At 49.7% G+C, this 22,302-nt stretch overlaps 3 protein-coding genes across 7 annotated transcripts; 1 reads left to right on the top strand and 2 right to left on the bottom strand.

Annotated features, from left to right (window-relative positions):
• Positions 1–434: 434 nt before the first annotated feature.
• On the top strand, positions 435–8,759 carry il7r (interleukin 7 receptor). Its single transcript, XM_023960844.1, has 8 exons — positions 435–1,770; positions 2,305–2,443; positions 2,526–2,686; positions 2,815–2,966; positions 4,974–5,130; positions 5,200–5,299; positions 5,375–5,447; positions 5,519–8,759. Exons 1-8 carry the CDS (start codon positions 1,680–1,682, stop codon positions 5,888–5,890), a joined length of 1,245 nt encoding a protein of 414 aa, XP_023816612.1. The 5' UTR covers positions 435–1,679; the 3' UTR covers positions 5,891–8,759.
• capsl (calcyphosine like) lies at positions 7,021–11,123 on the bottom strand. 3 transcript variants are annotated; one of them, XM_020699824.2, is made up of 6 exons: positions 10,785–11,114; positions 10,092–10,345; positions 9,408–9,551; positions 9,112–9,289; positions 8,812–9,021; positions 7,021–7,518 (listed from the first exon to the last, which is right to left on the bottom strand). In XM_020699824.2, the coding sequence occupies exons 3-6, from the start codon at positions 9,542–9,544 to the stop codon at positions 7,417–7,419; spliced, it is 627 nt and encodes a 208-aa protein (XP_020555483.1). In that variant the 5' UTR covers positions 9,545–9,551; positions 10,092–10,345; positions 10,785–11,114; the 3' UTR covers positions 7,021–7,416. The 3 variants fall into 3 exon arrangements, with proteins under 3 accessions (XP_020555483.1, XP_004084479.2, XP_020555482.1); XM_004084431.4 differs by lacking the exon at positions 10,092–10,345; XM_020699823.2 differs by lacking the exons at positions 7,021–7,518; positions 10,092–10,345 and adding an exon at positions 8,534–8,630 and having other exon boundaries at positions 10,785–11,123.
• Positions 11,124–11,454: 331 nt separating this feature from the next.
• slc31a1 (solute carrier family 31 member 1) lies at positions 11,455–21,381 on the bottom strand. Of its 3 annotated transcripts, XM_004084434.4 has the most exons (8): positions 21,151–21,379; positions 20,166–20,201; positions 19,548–19,592; positions 16,636–16,696; positions 16,223–16,350; positions 16,083–16,155; positions 15,838–16,006; positions 11,455–12,445 (listed from the first exon to the last, which is right to left on the bottom strand). In XM_004084434.4, the coding sequence occupies exons 5-8, from the start codon at positions 16,346–16,348 to the stop codon at positions 12,244–12,246; spliced, it is 570 nt and encodes a 189-aa protein (XP_004084482.1). In that variant the 5' UTR covers positions 16,349–16,350; positions 16,636–16,696; positions 19,548–19,592; positions 20,166–20,201; positions 21,151–21,379; the 3' UTR covers positions 11,455–12,243. The 3 variants fall into 3 exon arrangements, with proteins under 3 accessions (XP_004084482.1, XP_004084480.1, XP_004084481.1); XM_004084432.4 differs by lacking the exon at positions 19,548–19,592 and having other exon boundaries at positions 21,151–21,376; XM_004084433.4 differs by lacking the exons at positions 16,636–16,696; positions 19,548–19,592 and having other exon boundaries at positions 21,151–21,381.
• Between the last annotated feature and the right edge of the window lie 921 nt (positions 21,382–22,302).

The following is a 22,302-nucleotide window of genomic DNA, read 5'->3' as shown; positions in this document are numbered from 1 at the left end:
CATCTTCTGGAGGATCTTCTCAGGCCTGAGAGAAACCACAGAACCAGAGAGGTCCGCTGCTGGTTCTGAGAGGATGGCCCGCCTTTGAATCGGGTCAGAACACAAACCTGTGGCAGCGTGAAGGAGGTGCTGGAGAACTTCTTTCTGGTTGGGGTCCATCTGTGAACCATCTGTGTTGTTTTCCTGATGTCATTCCCAGCTGTACCCCCCACCCTCGTGAGAACCCGGCAGGGTTCTGAACCGCAGAACTTCAGTGAACAGGTGCTTCATCAGATTCCTGTCAGAACCTGAGAGGGAGGTGACCAAAGTCATGAAACCGCAGCAGCAGGAGCTCGGAGATACTGAGCGGAGATATGAACCTCAGCCTGTGGTCAGACGGGGGAGGGGGCACATGGGGGGGGGGGGGGGGGGTTACTGCAGAAGCAGCAACTTCAGCTCCTTGGAGCCTCCAGGAGACGGGTCAGCCCTGGTTTGTTATGGAAACTTTGAGCCTGGAGAAGTTGGTCGGTAAATGTGTGAGGAGGAGGAGGAGGAGGAAGGAGGTCAGGAGGTCCTCCGTTTCTCCTCCACGGACCGGACTGATCCGGATCTGCGTTCCTCGGGTCTGAACAGAACGTTCTGTGCAGCAGCAGCGTTTCCTGCAGCTCCGTGAGATGAAAAACCTCAACGCGTCGGTCTAACCTGTTTCTGCTACACCTGTGGTAGAGCTTGAGGCCACATTGCAGCCCCGTTTCCCAGCATGCTGTGCTGCGTAACATGAAAGCTGCAGGGTTCTCCAGAGGGGCTAACCACGCAGAGGCGGCGGCGCCGGGAGCTGCAGGTGGGAGGAGAAGGAGGAGGAGGAGCACTCCTGCTGGCCTCCTCTGGAGAGCTCAGCTTCTGCTGCAGAGCTGCGGGTTCCAGTGTTTGCAAAGCTGTGCTCATTTGAGAACAACACACATCGGCGGCGCAGACAGGAAGTGGCGTTGAGGTTGCTGGTTAGACTCTCAGGCGGCTGCATGTGGAGCAGCTGATGGTTGTAAGAGATAAGATTCTTTTACAACCATCTCTGATCTCCAGCAGGTCCAGACTGTATTTTTAGAAACAATGACAGCAGTGGGACCAAATGATGGCCTGTGATTGGTCCATGACTCACCTGGAAACAGACAGAGACTTTTGCTGGGGGGGTCATCAACGATAAGCTCACGAACTTATGGAGAATTTTCTCGTCATTTCCACTAAAGCGTGCACGAGGGCTGGAGCGTGCACAAGGGCTGGAGCGTGCACGAGGGCTGGAGTGTGCACGAGGGCTGGAGTGTGCACGAGGGCTGGCTGTACAGCAGAGGAATACTTCTGGCAGGTGGGGGCTTCAGGGGGTTCTGTTGTCTTCTTTCGACACACTGACCATCCAACGTGCATCCACGTGCACGTCTGACCCTAATGAGTGATCTGGGCCCCCCAGAGAAGACCTGTTCCAGCCTGAGGTCAGAGGAGCAGGAGCTCCTGCAGGAGGTCTGGGGGGGTCCAGCTGCTGATTGCTCGCAGCTCAGATGATCAGAAATGTTTTGTGACTTGCAGAACTTCCTGTGAGCGCAGACCTCAACCAGCGGCCCGCCTGCTTCCTCTGCATAAGCCACACCCCTCCTGCTGACAGAGCAGCTCTCAGCTGTCGCTGCGTCTGCAGCTGGACTTGTGACACGATGGCGTTCGGCTGGAAGACGGACGCTCTGCTGCTGCTGCTGCTGATGATGGCGACGGGAGGCCAGGCTCAGAGCGGAGACGGAGACTCAGGTGAGGACAGAAGTTCAGGTGAACATCTGAAGACTTGAAGAGTGACGAAGAGGAGCAGTGGGTCTTGGTGCTGGTAAAAGGTTCCTGAAGGCAGACGAAGATGTTTCTTCATGTTCTGAGGTTCTGAACTTTGACCCTAAAGGGAAGAACCAGACTTGTCAGATCTGGGGGGTCAGCAGGGGTCCGGAGCTGCAGGTCCATGCTCTCCTCAGATCTTCTAAACGAGATTCGGAAGACCTGCAGGCAGGAAGACTCAGAGGAACGCAGCCCAGAAAAGAAACTGAAGCAGACTCTGGGTGGTGGGGGTGGGGGTGGGGGCAGCCATGGACGGAAGATGAAGATGATCGTAGAAGCAGGTTCTGTCCAGGTCCAGCTGTCCTGACTGGAAGCAGCTTCTCCTGCGTCAGACCAAACCACAGGGGTGGGGGTGGGGGGCTGCACCGACGCTGTTTTTGGGAACTGACTCCTCGGGACCTCCTCCTCGGTGGTCATGTGACGCGTGCGTGACGTTCAGGTGTGCTTTGATCCCTGCAGAGCTCCAGATGAGCTGCAGCTCCCACATCTCCATCCATGGATGCAACGTCACCTGCCAGCTGCTGACGGACAGCAGCAGCAGTGAGGATGAGGAGGAGGAGGAGGAGGAGTGGAACGCCGTTGTCAAGACCACCATGTGGTACGGATGTTGGATGTGCTGCAGAGGCCTCCTGCGGGTCAGAACTTCTGGGCCTCACAGATTTTCCTGTTGTTCCCGTCAGTTATTCCGAGTGGACCAAAAGTGGCAAGAAGATGAAATGCGTGGAGGCCGATGGAGACACAGTCCGGTCTGAGGATCTGAGTCCGGTGGTGCCCGTCAACGTGACCGTGCACCTACAGAGAGGACGACCCATCTCCTCCGTGGTGAACCTGACCAAAATAGGTAAACACTGCAGCACCTGCTGGAGGAAGTGATCCTCCTGTCAGAACACATGTAACCTGTTTTCACTTCCTGCTGCTCTCACCATCTGCAGAACGTCTTCACTCTTCTCTTCTCCTCCTCTTCTTCAGTTAAACCCAAGAGTCCTCAGGTGTGCAATGTCACCTTTGACCTGGAGTCAAACCAGACGGTCATCTTTATCGAGATTCCATACCAGAACGACTATCTGAAGGTGGAGAACCAGCTGTTCCAGCTGCACATCTGGACTGCAGGACAGAATCTGGTGAGAAGATCCTTCAGCTCATTTCTGTCCGTCTAACAGCAGACTGGGATCTGAAGCTGCAAACCAGGAAGAATGTCCTGATGGGAAAAAAGAACCAGATGGGTTTACAGATCTCCATGAAGCAAAACCACATCGAGATGAAAAACAACTAAAACATCCTCCTGATCCTCTAAAGATCCATCTAAACCGCCCTATTGCTGTGCCTGACTGACAATGTTGAGTCTTTTGTAGACGCTTTTCAAGAGAGCTTTAAATTCATTGAATTATTCTATTTGTTGTTTTAATCTGTTGTACTTTCCCTCATTGTTTTACTCTGCAAAGACCTTCGTGATTTTATTTGTGAAAGGTGCTAGAAAAAATAAAGTTACTACTACTACTAAACCTCCAAAGATCCTCCTGATCCATTGAAGATCCTCCTGATCCTCTGTATTTCCATTAAAGACCGTCTTCATCGCTGAAGATCCTCTGAAGATCCTCTACAGATCCTCCTGATCTTCTGTGTATCCATTGAAGACCCTCCTTATACATTGAAGACCCTTTTCATCCTCTGAAGATCCTCTACAGTTCCTTCTGATCCTCTAAAGATCCTCCTGATCCTCTACAGATCCTCCCGATCCTCTAAAGATCCTCCTGATCCTCTAAAGATCCTCCTGATCCTCTAAAGATCCTCCCGATCCTCTACAGATCCTCCTGATCCTCTAAAGATCCTCCCGATCCTCTAAAGATCCTCCCGATCCTCTAAAGATCCTCCTGATCCTCTAAAGATCCTCCTGATCCTCTACAGATCCTCCCGATCCTCTAAAGATCCTCCTGATCCTCTAAAAGATCCTCCCGATCCTCTAAAGATCCTCCTGATCCTCTACAGATCCTCCTGATCCTCTTAAGATCCTCCCGATCCTCTACAGATCCTCCTGATCCTCTAAAGATCCTCCTGATCCTCTAAAGATCCTCCCGATCCTCTACAGATCCTCCTGATCCTCTACAGATCCTCCTGATCCTCTAAAGATCCTCCTGATCCTTTAAAGATCCTCCTGATCCTCTACAGATCCTCCCGATCCTCTAAAGATCCTCCCGATCCTCTAAAGATCCTCCTGATCCTCTAAAGATCCTCCCGATATTTTAAAAATCCTCCTGATCCTCTAAAGATCCTCCTGATCCTCTACAGATCCTCCTGATCCTCTAAAGATCCTCCTGATCCTCTAAAGATCCTCCTGATCCTCTAAAGATCCTCCCGATCCTCTACAGATCCTCCCGATCCTCTAAAGATCCTCCCGATCCTCTACAGATCCTCCTGATCCTCTAAAAATCCTCCCGATCCTCTACAGATCCTCCTGATCCTCTAAAGATCCTCCTGATCCTCTAAAGATCCTCCCGATCCTCTACAGATCCTCCCGATCCTCTAAAGATCCTCCCGATCCTCTACAGATCCTCCCGATCCTCTAAAGATCCTCCCGATCCTCTACAGATCCTCCTGATCCTCTAAAGATCCTCCCGATCCTCTAAAGATCCTCCCGATCCTCTAAAGATCCTCCCGATCCTCTACAGATCCTCCTGATCCTCTAAAGATCCTCCCGATCCTCTACAGATCCTCCTGATCCTCTAAAGATCCTCCTGATCCTCTAAAGATCCTCCCGATCCTCTACAGATCCTCCTGATCCTCTAAAGATCCTCCCGATCCTCTAAAGATCCTCCTGATCCTCTAAAGATCCTCCTGATCCTCTACAGATCCTCCCGATCCTCTAAAGATCCTCCTGATCCTCTAAAAGATCCTCCTGATCCTCTAAAGATCCTCCCGATCCTCTACAGATCCTCCCGATCCTCTAAAGATCCTCCTGATCCTCTACAGATCCTCCTGATCCTCTAAAGATCCTCCCGATCCTCTACAGATCCTCCTGATCCTCTAAAGATCCTCCCGATCCTCTAAAGATCCTCCCGATCCTCTACAGATCCTCCTGATCCTCTACAGATGATCTGTATTTATGACCCTTGGGTTCTGTGTTCCTGCAGATTCAAAACGTTTCCTCTCAGGACTGTATCCGGTTTGACACGAAGCACCTCCGCCCGCGCTCCCAGTACCACGTGAAGGTACGCTCCATCCCCTGCGGTGTTCTCCGTGGCAGCTGGAGCGAATGGAGCGAGACGGTCAGCTTCCTCAGTCCTGCGGGTGAGACACGCCTTCCAGGCTTGAAGGAGCCACAGTGGAGCTACGACTCACTCTGGGTGCTTCCTGCAGATCCCCCTGTGGTGAAGATGGAGCACATCCTCACGGTGTGCTTGATGGTGGTGGTGGTGGTGGGGGTGACCTCCAGTGCCTTCATCTTCTGGAAGAAACAGTAGGAGGTTTTCGCTGTTGGTAGGATCGTGTCTGAGACCTGGTTCTCCTCTGAACTCCTCCTTTGTTCCTGCAGAATTCTGACCTTCATCTGGCCCATCATCCCACATCCCAAGCAGACTCTGGTTCAGATCTGCAAACAGCACAAGGTGAGTCTTCTTCACTGACGATGAAGCCGTCCACCAAGTGGTGGAGCTCGAGCGGTTCTCTACTGTTTCAGGGTCTCCTGCTGAGCCTGAATCCTGAGGAGTTCAGCTCCCTGAACGTGGACCCGGTGGACCGAGCGGTGCGTGACGAAGAGCTCCTGGCCAGCGGCCCCCAGCCGGGCTCCACTCAGAGCTCTGACTGCAGGAACTCCACCAGCGTCAGCACAGAGGAGCTGGAGGTCTCTGCATTGCTCAGCAGGACCTCATCTGACAGTGAAGACAGCTGGCAGAACCTCGCCGCCTCCTCCATCCACGGACCCAGGAAGCAGAACCAGCAGGACTCCCCCCTGCCAGAAGGAGGCAGCGCAGCCAGCCCCGTGGAGTTAAGAGCGACCCAACCAGAGGAGGCCTACGTCACCATGTCCAGCTTCTACAGGACCAAATAGCTGCAGCAGAACCTCCTGGTGGACAGACGGACACCTGGAGAACCAACAGCACGGTCCTGCAGATCTGCTTCCTGGTCTGGATGTTCTCTCAGCATTCACAGGAGATCCTGCAGGAACCACCAACTCTTCATCCTTTTGGATCCATTCAGACTCCTCAGCTCACTGGACTCTGAGGAACATGATAAGGAACCTTTGATAGAGGACCTTTCAGAAGACGAGCTTTTAGCAAAGATGCATCATTTTGTACTTTTATTGTGGAATTCTAATGGAGCAAACATCCTGCTGCTGGAACCTGCTGCTGAAAGCTGCACTGAAGGGTCTCCACTGGAGGAACACCGTCTGCTGTCTGAAGGTGGACAGGAACCAGATCTGGACTTTTCACTGTATCTGAGATCTGGATTGAGTGGCCCCTCCCCCTTGGCATTCCAAACAGGAAGTACTCAAAAAATCCCACAGATTTCTATACAGAACCAAACAGCTGTTCCTCAGTCGTTCTGGATCTGGTACCTTCTTTAATAAGTTCTTGATGATCCTCTTTTTATAATTAATGTTTTTTTGTAGTTCAGAAAGATTTTAATTTCACATTTTGTGTAGGTGGTAGGGGTGTGGCCTTCATACAAGCTCGCTCATAATTGGTCAGAGTGGTTGCCATAGGAACGATGACTCAAACCGACTGGGACCAATCACTGTTTCCTGACGATGTCTGGTTCCAACACCGCGGCATCCGTGTCAGGGAAAAATGGCGACTGAATTGACTTCATTTGGTTGAAGCCATTTTTTTGGTGGGGGGTCCACACTCTCTTGGTCCAATTCTCACATACAGTCGATGCTTCTGACTTGGTAACATTTCTGTGGGCGTCTTCCATCTCCAGCTCCAAAAACCGGTTCCTAACCAACTCTTGGCTGACCAACAGCGAAGACCCCGCGTTGGCGTCTGGGTCATCCAGTTTGGTTTTTAGACAGGAACTGAGGGTGTTTCCTTGTTGTTCAACCCCGCCCCCACCTATAGCTCCGTCAGAGGAGGCTTTGTATAGTCTGCCACCGTTACCATGGAGACCTGAAGCCGTTTGTGGCCCAACCAGAGAACAATGCTGCTGTGTGAGTCAAGAACAGCTCATGTGTGACACGGGTTGATGATGGAGACACCGTCCACAAGACATTGCTGCTTTATTAACCCTAAAAAGAAGTGATCAAACTGACAGACTGTTATCATTCAGCTCCACAGACTCAGTTAGTCAACATGGCCGAACCACTCGCTGAGACTGAAGAACAACCCTTCTTCAGCTGAGAGGAAGATCTTCGGATCCCACAAACAACCTCTGCTAAAGCCGGGAAGATCCTTTGAGGGTCCTCTAAATATCCTAAGAATCCTGTGAAATCCTACAAACATCCTGTGAAGATCATTTCAGGATCCATGCATGACATTTAAAGTCTCTAGATCCCGGAACCATCCTCTGGAATCTTTGGAAAGTCTTCTGATGATCCTCTTGAAATCTTTAGGAGATCCTCTGAAGATCCCATGAAGCTTACAGCTTCCAGGCGTTCCTCATCATGAGAATGAAGTAGACATCGCTGTCGATGGATGCGCTCACGCCACTGTAGTAGTCAATGAACTCTTCTTTGGTGACCTGCAGATCAGGAGAGAAGATGAAGAGATGTTTTTTCCAGGATGAAGACGAGGGGGAAGGCAGTGAAGTGATAGTGAGCAGATTTTGTTACAGAGTTGAGTTCTAGTGATGGAGCTCTGAGGAACACTGATCAGCTCCTCAGAGCTACCGAAGCATTAGCATGTTCTCCTGGATTCTACTTTGTCTTTTACTCGCTCGGTAACAGGAACTTCCTGGCTCCTCCCACATCAGCCAATGTTCTCTCGTGTCGGCTGTTGGTCTACCTATAAAGACCAATGTTTGAATGTGTTCCACTGAACAATCGCTGCTATGTGAGAACATCCCCACAATAAACTCTTCTTCCTCTGAGTCCCTCGCTGATGAGGTCTGTTCTGGGTTTGATCCACATCTACAGCGCTTTACAGCCACCGTCCCAGTCACCCATGAACACACTGACGCCAAACGCCACCAGGACAGGGTGGGGTTGCCAGGGACACTTCAGGACAGGAACGGAACCTGCAATCCTCCAATCAGAGGTGGACTGCTCCACCACAGCCCCCCCCAGTCAGGTTGTTTTGTGTTTTGACGTTTTGTGTTGAACTTTCAGATGGTTTCATGCTGCTGCTTCACAAATGAACCCAACCATAAAAAAGGGTTGACACGCTGTGTTCCCTCACCGCGTCGCCGTTCTCCTTCCACTGTTTAACGCTTTTCTTTTTCTTACTGGACATTGTATTCTACATTCTGATTGGCTGTTGACCTTGTCAATCAATGTCCTCCGTGCTTTGTCTCCTGTACAGAATGCGTTCTTCATCTTCATCATTCTATAATCCTGGATGTATTTTTCTATGAAGGTTAGAACTTTTAGCCTTGAAACCCGAGAGAAAAGCGGGAAAATGTTCATGTCTGTCTGAGAAACATCTAGAACGTGTGTAGAGAGGAGTTTTACAGCCTTAGAATTCTGCTTCACAGATTTAATCCATAAGGGGTTCTTTTTAGAACATATTTCCCGCGAAAAACAAGGGAACGCTGTAGTTCTTCTTCTCCTTTGGTCTGGATTTGTCCGGACTTGGGACCGGCACGATTAGACCCTGGCTCTGGCCCTCTGGTGGCTACGTTGATGATCCTGTGTTCTATGTAACATTATATAAGAAAGGTCATATTCTCTATGATGTCTGATATTACTACTGTATTAATGATGGTTCTCTTGACACGGGCCTGTTCTTAACTCATGTACCGTATTAAATTCTAAGCAGATTGAAGAACTTTAGTTCTAACATTACAAAGAAACATGAGGTGGAAGTGTTCTCGTACCTTCCCGTCTTTGTCATACGGAGAGTCAAAGCTGTCCAGGAAGGTCCTGAACACCTGATCTTCACTCAACTCTCCATTCTGGTATTTGGGGTGATACTTGGCGTTGTAGACTCCTCTCAGGTCCTCCACTGTGATCACCCCATCCCCCGTCTTATCCATCTTTCGAAAGGCCTGCATGACCACCTCCAGTCGAGCCCTGGACATCGGAGGCTGCAGGAAGCAGAGCCAGCGTTATGGACCCAGAAACCAGCCTGGTCCTGGACCAAACATTAAACTACCCCCCTTGTTGGTGTTTTGTACCCGAAGAGCAATGAGGAACTCGTCAAAACTGATGGTCCCGCTGCCATCACGGTCAAAGTGCTGGAAGAGCGCGGCAGCCTCCTCCTTCTCCATCAGCAGCCCATAGTCGTTCAGACCCTTCAAGAACTCCTTTAAGTCCAGAGACCGGTTCTGGTTGTCGTCCATCACTCTAAAGGTTCTAAGGACAGAAACAGCGAAGACCGGCTCAAGTGTGCCATCCCAAAACCCTCATCAGACCAGTAAGGTGAGTCTAGCACAGGCAGGTGAGATAAAGGGGGAAAGTGGGTGGAGCTCACCTGCCAAGACCCTTGATCCCAGACGAGCCCCTGATCAGACACTGCAGACGGAGTTTCTCCACGGGATCCGAGCACTGGGACAGCTGGCGTTTGGCCATCACTGCCATCTCGTGGTCATGTCTGGACGTTCCTGCCATCGCTTTGCTGAGCTCACAGGTAAGACACAGGTGTGAGACAGGTGAGGTTCAGGTGTGAGAGACAGGTGTGAGGGACAGGTGTGAGAGACAGGTGTGAGGGCCAGGTGTGAGAGACAGGTGAGGGCCAGGTGTGAGAGACAGGTGTGAGGGACAGGTGTGAGAGACAGGTGTGAGGGCCAGGTGTGAGAGACAGGTGAGGTCCAGGTGTGAGAGACAGGTGTGAGGGACAGGTGTGAGAGACAGGTGTGAGGGACAGGTGTGAGAGACAGGTGTGAGGGACAGGTGTGAGGGACAGGTGTGAGGGACAGGTGTGAGAGACAGGTGTGAGGGACAGGTGTGAGGGACAGGTGTGAGAGACAGGTGTGAGAGACAGGTGTGAGAGACAGGTGTGAGGGACAGGTGTGAGAGACAGGTGTGAGAGACAGGTGTGAGGGACAGGTGTGAGGGACAGGTGTGAGGGACAGGTGTGAGAGACAGGTGTGAGGGACAGGTGTGAGAGACAGGTGAGGTCCAGCAGCTGAGGACAACAGAGCAAGTCCAGGCTTACACCTGAGAGTTCAATGCGGATCAGAACCCCTGGTTCTGGAGTCAGGTGTTCCTTGTGGTCCTCCTGTTTCCTCCTAAGCCGTCTCCTGTCCTGTCCAGCCCTCTGCCATCCTTCCTGTCATCTCACTCTCAGAGAAAATCCCATCAGATGCTTTTGGATTTGATCAGAATCTTTTTTTCCACACTAAGCAGCCATAAAGTGGACCCTGGCCGGTACTCTAGCAGCTGAATACCGGTGGAGCCAGTGGTTCTGGTCTGTGGAGGACGGGAATCTAATATTGGTTTTCTGCCATAGGGATCAGAGGATTTCTGATGGATCAGCAGTTCTGAAGCTCATGACAGGAAGGGGCGGGGCTTCCACCTGTGTGGTCCTGTTGGGTTTTTTCGTTCTGGTGAGCTGAACTCTGACTGCAGAGGGTCTGGCTCACGTTAGCTCGAGTCTCAAACAGGTTACTATGGTGACCATAGTATATATATATATATTTCTGTTCACGATGAATCATTTGGTTTGAAACATTTTCTTTACGGCCGTTTGTCGGTTTTTCGCTGTAGTTTTTGTTTTTTTCTCGGCTTTTCCTTCTGGTTCAACATCGACCCGCAGCGGAACCAGTGAAAGCAGAACCGGATTTGCTAGAACCAGACTCGTTTAAAAACTCATCTGCGCGCGCGGGGGGCGGGGGTGGGGGGGTCTCACCTGTAGAAGGTTTTTTCCGGTAATCCAGGCGTCTCTGCGGCGTGGCCACTCCGTAAACAATCCTCGGTTGCCATGGAGACCAACGGCCCTACCAGCGGCTCTGTCACGCAGTCACGTGTTATCCACGTTCGAACAGAACACATCCGAACTTTTCCCAAAGAACCGGGCCGATGTTCTGTCCGTCTGGTTCCGTCTCCTCGGATCAACGTGGATCTGCACCGCTGGGTTCTAAGCCTTTATGTTCTGTGACATGTCGGGTTCAGTGAAGATAATCCAGAACCAGAACCAGAACCATCCACCCTTGGAGAACAGAAACCAGCAGCGTTATGGGGAACATCATTGAACCTGAACTAAGGGGGCAGCAGAGAGGCGGGTCAGAACCGGACCGGAGGGTTTGAACGTCAAGGGTCGGTTTGGTTCCTTAAGTGATTTTTATTATTAATATTTACTTCCGGTCTCCTCCTGCCGACCTGGACATGCAGACAACACAAGGAAAGACCTGGAAAACCGCTTTTAGGAGGAGCAGACCCCAGGATGACGTCATGACAGAAGAAATGACATCAACCAGGCGTCCGCCACAGGAAAGGCCTTATGATACGGGGGTGGGGGGGTGGGGGGTGGCCTTGACCTCACACCTAGAAGTTCACTGATGTCATGAAAGGAGTCCAGAACCAGAACACAAGAACTTTATTCTGTTATAATTCCAGCATGTTGGCATAAAACACTTTGATAAAACCTTCACAACAATCACAGGAGGTCACATGCCCTTCATCAAACTGTCTGTGCGCCGTCATTGGTCCAAAAGATAAAGCCCGCCCACCTCAGTGTACATGGCTAGAGCAGAGGCGGGGTTTCCATCTCCATGACAACAGCGGATGGCTGCTGAGTAAGGCAGCAGACGGAGGATTTAAGGCCCATGGCGGCGAGCGATCAACATCGTTGATGCTCAGAGTCGGTTACCTGAGAGCTGTACAGGATGATCACATGGCTGCGCTCTGATTGGTCGATTCTTCCACAGACACAGGAAACAAGAATAATCATGAGAATCTGTGTGTACATTTAAATAAAGACACAATTTGTCATGTCGACAAAGAAAGTGTAAACAGGAAATCAAACAAAACAAGTCTGTGCTGGTTCCAGGTCGTCTGTCAAACCGATACCCACATGAGGTTCCTGGTTGGTTATACTGAGGGGGAGGAGCTACGCTAACCAATGTGGTCATGGCACTAAAGGAAAGAAGATGTTTGGCTGATAAGATTCTGCCCTCCCATTGGCCGGCTTGTCTAACTTCAAAGGTTCACCGCAAGACTAACGTTTTGGGTTTTCCAGCCGACAGGCGGCGCGACATTCCCACCGCGTTAACATCTGTGATTATACGTCTTTTACTGCTAATTACTTGGTATTCCTGCTAGCAAACAGCTAACAGGTGTTAGAGTTGTGAGGTTAACTAGCATTGTGGCTAATGACAATGCTCCGTAATGTCGACCACCACAGCCTTTCGCCAGCTGAACAGGAAATAGCCCATGCCGGCGCCAGCTGCCACAGCGATGCAGAGGTAACCATTGTAGGTCATAAAGATGAGCATCAGGAAGTAGCTGATCACCACCTGGATGATGTGCAGCAGCGTCTGTAGGAAGTGGGCGGAGCTTAACATCCGCTGCCTGAGAAAGAGAGAGGTTAGCATGTCAGGTACAGCTAGGGTGTCAGGTATTGCAATCATGTCAGGTCTCACTAGCGTGTCAGGTCCCGTTGGTGTGTCATGCATCAGTACCGTGTCAGATATAGTTATTGTGTCAGGTACCGTTAGCGTGTCAGGTCTCACTAGCATGTCATGTACTGTTAGCGTGTCAGGTACCGTTAGCGTGTCAGGTACCGTTAACGGGTCAGGTCCCGTTAGCGTGTCAGGTACCGTTAGCGTGTCAGGTCTCACTAGCGTTTCATGTACTGTTAGCGTGTCAGGTCTCTCTGGCGTATCATGTACCGTTAGCGTGTCAGGTCTCACTAGCGTGTCAGGTACCGTTAGCGTGTCAGGTCTCACTAGCGTGTCAGGTCCCGTTAGTGTAGCAGGTACTGTTAGCGTGTCAGGTCTCACTAGCGTGTCAGGTACCGTTAGCGTGTCAGGTACCGTTAGCGTGTCAGGTCTCACTAGCGTGCCAGGTACCGTTAGCGTGTCAGGTCTCACTAGCGTGTCAGGTACCGTTAGCGTGTCAGGTCTCACTAGCGTGTCAGATCCCGTTAGTGTGTCATGCATCAGTAGCGTGTCAGTAATAGTTATTGTGTCAGGTACCGTTAGCGTGTCAGGTCTCACTAGCGTTTCATGTACTGTTAGCGTGTCAGGTCTCTCTGGCGTATCATGTACCGTTAGCGTGTCAGGTCTCACTAGCGTGTCAGGTACCGTTAGCGTGTCAGGTCTCACTAGCGTGTCATGTACTGTTAGCGTGTCAGGTCTCACTGGCGTATCATGTACTGTTAGCGTGTCAGGTCTCACTAGCGTGTCAGGTACCGTTAGCGTGTCAGGAACCTTTAGCGTGTCAGGTGTCACTAGCGTGTCAGGTACCGTTAGCGTGTCAGGTCTCACTAGCGTGTCAGGTACCGTTAGCGTGTCAGGTCTCACTAGCGTGTCAGGTACCGTTAGCGTGTCAGGTCTCACTAGCGTGTCAGATCCCGTTAGTGTGTCATGCATCAGTAGCGTGTCAGTAATAGTTATTGTGTCAGGTACCGTTAGCGTGTCAGGTCTCACTAGCGTTTCATGTACTGTTAGCGTGTCAGGTCTCTCTGGCGTATCATGTACCGTTAGCGTGTCAGGTCTCACTAGCGTGTCAGGTACCGTTAGCGTGTCAGGTCTCACTAGCGTGTCATGTACTGTTAGCGTGTCAGGTCTCACTGGCGTATCATGTACCGTTAGCGTTTCAGGTATTACTAGCATGTCAGGTACCGTTAAGGCCTGTTCACACCGGGACGAATTTCGCCGGCGATTTTCGCCGACGTTTAACGCTTCGTGACTAAACAAAGGGCACCAATGAGAGTGTGCACACCGAGGCGAAAAAACGCCACGCGCTAAAGCGTCAAAAAAAAAAACGCCTCGGGTTCGTTTTTTTTTTCGACGCGTCGCGTCGAAATCTATTCGACCGATGAGAATGGCGCTTTTGCACACGTGTCTGGAGCTTCTGAAGTTACAGTAAAACACAACTTGGGGGCGCTCAAACACAAAACTGCCTTGCTGAGCACACATACCAGCGAAGAAGATAGACGCCAAGTAGCGTCTACACTGCCGCGAAGAAATAATGACGGACATTCTAAAATATCCCCGAACAAAGCACCAGTTGGAGCTACTGATGCTTGAAATATTCATGTTTTCTTTGTATGATTCTGACAAGCGCGTAAATACTTGCTCTCTTCTTCTGAGTGAAAAGCGACTTTAAGAAGCGTTAAGTTGCGCAGCGCCACCTTGTGTACAGGAGTATTTCTGTTTACATTAAGCGCCATCTAATGTCAGGGAATGAAATTGCATGTTCGCTCGGCTAACCGTCAGCGAAAATCGCCTGGGTGTGAACACAAACAGCGTGTTGAAAAACACTGGCGAATAACGCCTGGCGAATATTCGTCCCGGTGTGTACGGGCCTTTAGCGTGTCAGGTCTCACTAGTGTGTCAGGTACTGTTAGCGTGTCAGGTACCGTTAGCGTGTCAGGTCTCACTAGTGTGTCAGGTACTGTTAGCGTGTCAGGTACCGTTAGCGTGTCAGGTCTCACTAGCGTGTCAGGTACCGTTAGTGTGTCAGGTACCGTTAGCGTGTCAGGTACCGTTAGCGTGTCAGGTACCGTTAGCGTGTCAGGTACCGTTAGCGTGTCAGGTACCGTTAGCGTGTCAGGTCTCACTAGCGTGTCAGGTCTCACTAGCGTGTCAGGTCTCACTAGCGTGTCAGGTCTCACTAGTGTGTCAGGTACCGTTAGCGTGTCAGGTCTCACTAGTGTGTCAGGTACTGTTAGCGTGTCAGGTACCGTTAGCGTGTCAGGTCTCACTAGCGTGTCAGGTACCGTTAGTGTGTCAGGTACCGTTAGCGTGTCAGGTACCGTTAGCGTGTCAGGTACCGTTAGCGTGTCAGGTACCGTTAGCGTGTCAGGTCTCACTAGCGTGTCAGGTCTCACTAGCGTGTCAGGTCTCACTAGCGTGTCAGGTCTCACTAGCGTGTCAGGTCTCACTAGCGTGTCAGGTCCCGTTAGCGTGTCAGGTACCGTTAGCGTGTCAGGTCTCACTAGCGTGTCAGGTACCGTTAGCGTGTCAGGTCTCACTAGCGTGTCAGGTCCCGTTAGTGTGTCAGGTCTCACTAGCCTGTCAGGTACCGTTAACGTGTCAGGTACCGTTAGCGTGTCAGGTACCGTTAGCGTGTCAGGTACCGTTAGCGTGTCAGGTACCGTTAGCGTGTCAGGTCTCACTAGCGTGTCAGGTCTCACTAGCCTGTCAGGTACTGTTAGCGTGTCAGGTCTCACTAGCGTGTCAGGTACCGTTAGCGTGTCAGGTCTCACTAGCGTGTCAGGTCCCGTTAGCGTGTCAGGTACCGTTAGCGTGTCAGGTCTCACTAGCGTGTCAGGTACCGTTAGCGTGTCAGGTCTCACTAGCGTGTCAGGTCCCGTTAGTGTGTCAGGTCTCACTAGCCTGTCAGGTACCGTTAACGTGTCAGGTACTGTTAGCTTGTCAGGTACCGTTAGCGTGTCAGGTACCGTTAGCGTGTCAGGTACCGTTAGCGTGTCAGGTACCGTTAGCGTGTCAGGTCTCACTAGCGTGTCAGGTCTCACTAGCGTGTCAGGTCTCACTAGCGTGTCAGGTACCGTTAGCGTGTCAGGTATGCAGTTTCACACCTCCAACCACAGAAAAAAAACACCTGAAAAAGTAAAGCCGAAGCAGAACCAGAACCCAGAAACAGGTTTAGGGTCAACTTCTATCATTTAAAAATAAAAGGGAGAATCTGACATTGTTAATGTTCTGGACCAGTCATTACTGGCTCCGCCCCCATCCTGTATGTTACTGCTGAACGTGTATGTGCTGCTAACATACCCCACCGTCTTGTGGGTCTCCATCAGCACAGTCCCATCGGCTCCTGGAACCGGCATGGAGTTGTAGCGCACGTTGACCTGACTGCGGCGCAGCAGCACCTCCCGCCCGATCTTTAGGCCCTCATACAGCGCTGCCAGCAGGAACACGCCGATGCAAGCCGCCACCATCTCTGAAGGACAGCGGGGGGAGAAATTAAAATTAAACTGCGGATAAAGTCAGGTGGGAAGTCAGGAAGCCCCGCCTACCTCCGGGTGAGTTGATAAGCAGCCCTTCAAACAGCAGCGGCACGTTTAGGTAGTTTAAGTTGAAGGTCATCGCCTGGACAACAGAGACGTGTCAGACTTATGACAACAGTCACATGATGTGGCGACATGTTCTCACTCACCATGCCCATGTGGCCGCCACCAGAGTCCCCTCCTCCGTGGTTGTGGGCGGTGGTGGGCTGGACATGGGTGTGGTGGTGATTGGGGGTGGGTTCGGCCTGCAGGGGGGTGTGGTTCATGTGATCCATGGCTGCAGGAAAGACGAGATCATTAAACTACAACTCCCATGAGCGTTCACTGCACCAGGTCCTGACACGCCCATCACCCCAATCCCACCGACACGAGCCCGACCTGACCCTGCAGTGTTAGGAGGCTGTGCTGGGAATTCTGGGAAACTGAGTCCTTTCTGGCGTTGGAGGAGAGGACCGTCACCGCGGCGAATGAGACAGAAGCCAACAGAACCGGCACCAGCACAGCTGATCTAAACATGGTTCTACCCCAGAGCTCAGAAGCCCCAACCCGCTTCAGAACTCACCTGTGGGTTCTGCTCTGACGGCTCAGTCGTCTTCACTCGGACTCAGAAAGACCAGAACTGACTGTTGATGACATCACAGCGGTTGATAAAGTCAGCTAGGAGCCGTCACCGTGGTAACAAGCCCGCATCACAGAGCAGACCTACTGCTTTAATTTGATTGGTCGTCAGGCCCTGAAGCTAAAGAGGGCAGAATCAACCAATCACAGCCCTCCATAACTCATCTGCTGTCGGACAATTAGATCACAGCGCATTAACGAGAAGCTGCACCAAACAGACAACGTGCTCGTACTCCTCCATCTGCCAGGTAGAGCAGAAGGCGGAGCCTGAGTCACCTTCCTCTCTGCGTCCTGGTCATGTGATGTGGCAGACATGACCACCCTGACAGGCATGTACGAGGCATGTGCAAAGAAACGCTCAGACGTGACAGGTTTTGGGATGGGACACGTTCATTTTTGATGTGATTCAGAATGTTTTAGTGGGGGGGTTGTTTCAGTAATAATTATTTGACATTTTATCCTGGTAGTTGTTTTTCCCTTCAGTTCATTAACATTTAATTTTATGTAACCTCACAAAAATAACAAATATATTCTTTCTAAATTGTGATTTTTATTTTTTTTATAAATGTTGGTGCAAAGGCAACTGTAATTTTGAAGAATTATATGATCACAATGTTTGATAAAATGTACACAAAAATAACATATTTCTGTTTTCTGTAGCTACACAAAAAGTGAACATGTTGAAGTTTTATTAGTTTTTCTTTTGTCTTAATCAAAAATGTCTTTGAAAACTTTAACAAAAATGTTTTTTTTCTTTTAAGATGATTAAATTGTTTTAATTTAGTTTAATTGTGTCTGTTTCACCTTAATCCTGTTTCTTAAATGTTCTTACTTCTTCTTCAGTTTAACATCTAAAATAATCCAGACGTCTTTAGAAAAGTGTTTTAGTCAGAAAGATGACTTGGACCAAACTCTGGGATGTTTGGCTGTTAAGAAACACAAACTTGGAAGGAGAACTAAACTGTTGACCTCTGACCTCTGATTTCATCAAGAAGATTTATAAACTTATTGATGTGTTTGTTGTGGTTTAAGACGTTTAACAGGGAAGACTCATTGTACGCTGAGACGCTGTCACTTTAACCCAATGCATCATGGGAGATGTAGTGATGGCAGACAGACTCTCTTCTCTGAGCTTCATTGTTTTGTTCTCTTGTTCCACGGTCTGACACCGGATTCTGTGGAAAGCTACACCGCTAAAGACGAGCTTTAGCTGGTATTTCTGCTGGAACTGAGTGACTTTATGAGCAGAATCTGAACAAGGAAGTGAAGACTTTAACCACTTCTGATTGGTCAGACTAATGACATGTGATTAAGCCTCCAAGAATGATTGGTGGAGACAGTTAAAGGGGCGGGACTTTTCAGAAAACAGCTGACGCTACGGCTAAATCGCGGTACCGTCATTATGATCAAAATGTCTTTAATAGAATCAAATAAACACAAAGAAAAAAGTATTTTATGATCTTTCATATTCCTAACTACTCAGGGTTTTATCAGGGCCTGTTTGGATGAACACAGAGACCAGGGGGGTATTCCAGGAAGCATGTTTAAACTTCCCTGACTTTAACCCTGAACTCTGGCTGAAATCCACCTGAACTTGCTTACTCTGGGTATGTCGGTTCCAACAGACCGGATATGAGTTAGTGTAATTACGCTCCACTTGGTAACCCTGGGTTAATGCACGTGCACAGCAGGTACATAAAGACATTCTCAATGGATCAACGATTTCTGGAGTCACCATGGAAACGCGTGGAGAAAAAAAGAGAGAGCTATACTTCAGTGAGACGGAGTCTGAGATTTAAATGACGGCGTATGAAGATTATACGACCATCAATAAAGAAACACGGCTGCATCATCAGCAAATGAAAGAGTTTCTGCTTGGAGAAACAGAACAGACAAAGTAAACGCACAAGTTTCTGATCTTATTTCTATTGTGACGCATATATATATATATATATTTAACTTATCCAACTTAAATGAATTCTATTGGTAACAAGTGATTAAGTTAAATTTATTCAACCTAATTTCTTATGTCTATAAAATTTAATATTTTTTACAACTCAAATTTACATATTTATTTAATAAATGTCATTTTACTCCAATTCAATTAAATCTTTTCCATCTTAATTTATTGTAATCCTTGAACTCTCATATGTCTAAGTTTGAGCCTGCAGGTATTCTCCGTTTTATAACAATAAAAACAATATGGACGCGCAACATGAAATCAATTATAATGCTAAATATCCTCATCTTCCTCTTCCGCCCTCTCACTCATGGTGCAGAAAGAATTAAACATAACAGGACAAATAACTCTGCAAAATACAGTAAAACAGCTAAACAACTAAACACATTTGGTCAAAAAGCCACACTTAAACCCAAATCCATCCAGACAGGCAAAGGGAATGATATCCCACAATCCCTTGCGGTGGCGATCTAACAGCAGCACCAAAGTTACACCTACTTAATTGAATTCATTTGAATGAAAGTAAAATAACTGTCTGATAACTACGTGTTATTTTGAGGCTGACTTAACTAAGAAAATGATTTATCTTAACTGAAGCAAATAATGAAGTTAGATCAAAGTAAAAAGTTTATCTTTCCAACATCCATATGTGGTCTTATCAGCCTCTCATGGTGGAAAAAGTATTATCTGAGCTTCTTCATCCACTAAATCATCTTCAAATGGACACGCCATGCTGCTTCACCTCTCTGAAAACAAACTAACCTTCAACTAAACCTGCTCCAGACCAGGTTATGTTCAGAGCATGAGTTGCTATGGCAACTTGACATACCCTGAAACATACCTCCATTTCTGGAACAGAAAGCTCAGGTTATCCACTTCCTTAGCCTCAAACTTACCGTGGGAGCTAGCAGAACCTGCTATCTGGAATACCCCCTGGTGTCCTGGAGATGGTAAATGTTTTTAGATCAATGAATGGGTCATTTCACACGGCACACTGGTTGAAAAACACTGGTCTAGACAATGGAAGCAGACGCTACAGAAGCTCCTCCCACTGGGAGAACAGGAAGTGAAGCTGAACCAGTTTTTCTGTTGGAGTCTCTGGAGTTTCTGCCTCCATCAGTGATGCGTTTGGGTCTCTGCAGCTTCAACCTCGTTGCTGTGGAAGAGCTGAGACTGTTCCACCTGAACCTGAGTCAAGGTACAGAGGACAGACTCCATCAGGTAATCTTTGCTCACGTTTGGCGGCTGAAGGAGGCATGAACCCTCAGGAGACTTATCTCAGCTGAAGGCCTCGTTTACGACCGTTTATGATCAACCATATCTAAGTGTGCGTGTCTGGGATCCACGCAGCCTCATGTTACATGACTGACCCACAGAACCGGCCCGTCTAGGCCGGACAGAACCATCTGCCCTATGGATCATCCGTTTTCTTGGCCTCTGATCGGTTTGACCATCCATCCATTCATCCATCCATCCATCCCTAATTTCCAGGACGTAAACACAACCGTTCTTACCTGACAGGTGAGATGGCCGATCGAGTACTGAAGGCACTGAAACACAGGGAGAGAGAGGAATGAGCCTTTTTCCAGCCAGACCAGAACCAGGAAGTAACTGCAGCCAATCACAAGCTTCTGTCACAGCCAATGAGGAGCTGACCTGAGCTTAATGATCTATGAGGGGCAAGGTCTATGGGGCCACCTGGAGGAACATGAGCACCTGAATGCACCCTGACAGCAGCTCCCTTTATCAGTGAAACCAGAACGGGACTTGGAACAGTCACACCATATAGCCGCCCGAACGTCAAAGGTTCGATTCCGGATGGAGAGTCTGATTTAACCGACGGGGCGGCGGGTCCACAGAGACCCAATGGGGAAGTGTTCCTCCAAAAGGGGTTGACCCTGTGAGGAGCAGTCAGATGTCTGGGGGGCTTTACTGAGCATGCTCAGACCTTGTGTCCAGCAGTGTGGGTGTGGCGTTCTGTTGGTCCTGGGTCCAGCCCCCCCGGGAGCTCTGGGCAACAGATCAAAGCCGGTCTCTGACTGCAGGAATTGGATCAACAAATACCTCAGCAGAAACAACACGGGCGGGGGTTCCGCTCCACCACAGACCTCAAAGCCTAAAAGACCCAGAGTGGACAGCTGGAGAACGGGACTCGGAACGGTTCAGACCCGGTCCAGAGCAGCTTTAAGGCACTAATGGTCCTGTTCTCCTCAGTGGTCACCATTGCCTCTGGTGTTTGCCTTAGGCCCCGCCCCCTCCATCCTGTGTACGTGTCCGATGGGCCGTGAAATAAAAAAACCCGACCGCGAGGATTCGGTCCCCGTGCGCCTTTGTTGTCATGGTGCACGCGCTGCTCAAGCCCCCTTCCCCTCCCCGTTTTCCTGATCTCCGATCACGCTGTGTTTCGATCTGAGCTTCGGCTCGGTTCGGCCCGACCTGAACGCGAAGCTGAAAGGTCACCGACACCCAAAATAACACGGAACCGGGGCTCGCGCTCACCTGAAGCTGATCCAGTCTAGTGAGTTCACACCGAGCACCTGGAGCTAGAACCGGACCGGGACTTTGACGACAACAGGGCAGCAGACCGGTTCTGGTTCTCCTTAACTTCTGTCCTCAGTACGCAGCCGCTTCCGCTCGCTGCGTCATGACGTCACCGCAGAGATACTCCAAACAAATCAGGAGGGAGGATCGGAGCTGTGGGCGGGGCGTAAAGCGGAACAGGTCATGTGATCTTCAGGAGGAAAGATGAACTTTTAACAGTCACGCGCACAGATCACGCCCGAACGTCAAAGGTTCGATTCCGGCTGGAGAGTCTGATTTAACCGAGTGGTTAAACCTGAACGGAGACCTGGTCCGGGACCAGATGTGAACCTTGGACTCTTGGGGGCCGGATGGAGACCTGGACGGACTGGCCACGCCTCCTGTCGTCCCAAACAGGGGGGACTTCCGTAAAGACATAAACTGCTGTTCCTCACCGTTCTATTGGTCGGGAGAACCGTTCTGGATCTGATACGGTTTAGTGACGTCATCTTCATGATCCTCTATTTTATTTGGTGCTTCTTTATCTAAACTGACCAATCAGGGTGGAAGGGGGTGTGGCCTTTGAATATACTCACTCCTGATTGGTGACACTAGTTGACATCAAAGCGGGTAACCCTAACCCAGGGGTCGGCAACCCATGGCTCCGGAGCCACATGTGGCTCTTTCATCCTTCTGTTGTGGCTCCCTGTGACTTTGGAAAATAATGAGTATTTTATAATAATTAAATTTTATTTTAGTTTGTTCATTTTTCATGGCATTTCAAAGGCGCTGATGGCTCCATACGTAGCGCGAGCCACGTAAAAAACAGCTTCGTAATGAGCTCGAGACCTGCAGAGCTGATAGCAGGAGGAGACACGCGGGGCGGCTTCAATAAACGATCCGATCATCTGCCGGGAACTTGACGTGCCGCGGGGCAGAGACCAACTCGCTGATGACAGACTGAGAGTTCGCTCCAGCGTTGCCAGATCGAGTCACAGTTTTCCAGCCCAAAAGTCATCTGAAAACCGCCAGACCCAGCCAAAAACCGGCCAACACAGCTTTTTTTTATGTTTTTTTCCGTACTGGACTGATAAAATAAAAGATTTTTCTAAATAAAAGATAGTTCAGACT

Source organism: Oryzias latipes, chromosome 12 (assembly GCF_002234675.1).
Source record: "Oryzias latipes chromosome 12, ASM223467v1".
NCBI classification, from domain to species: Eukaryota; Metazoa; Chordata; class Actinopteri; order Beloniformes; family Adrianichthyidae; genus Oryzias; species Oryzias latipes.
This window is presented reverse-complemented; position numbering and strand designations above follow the sequence as displayed.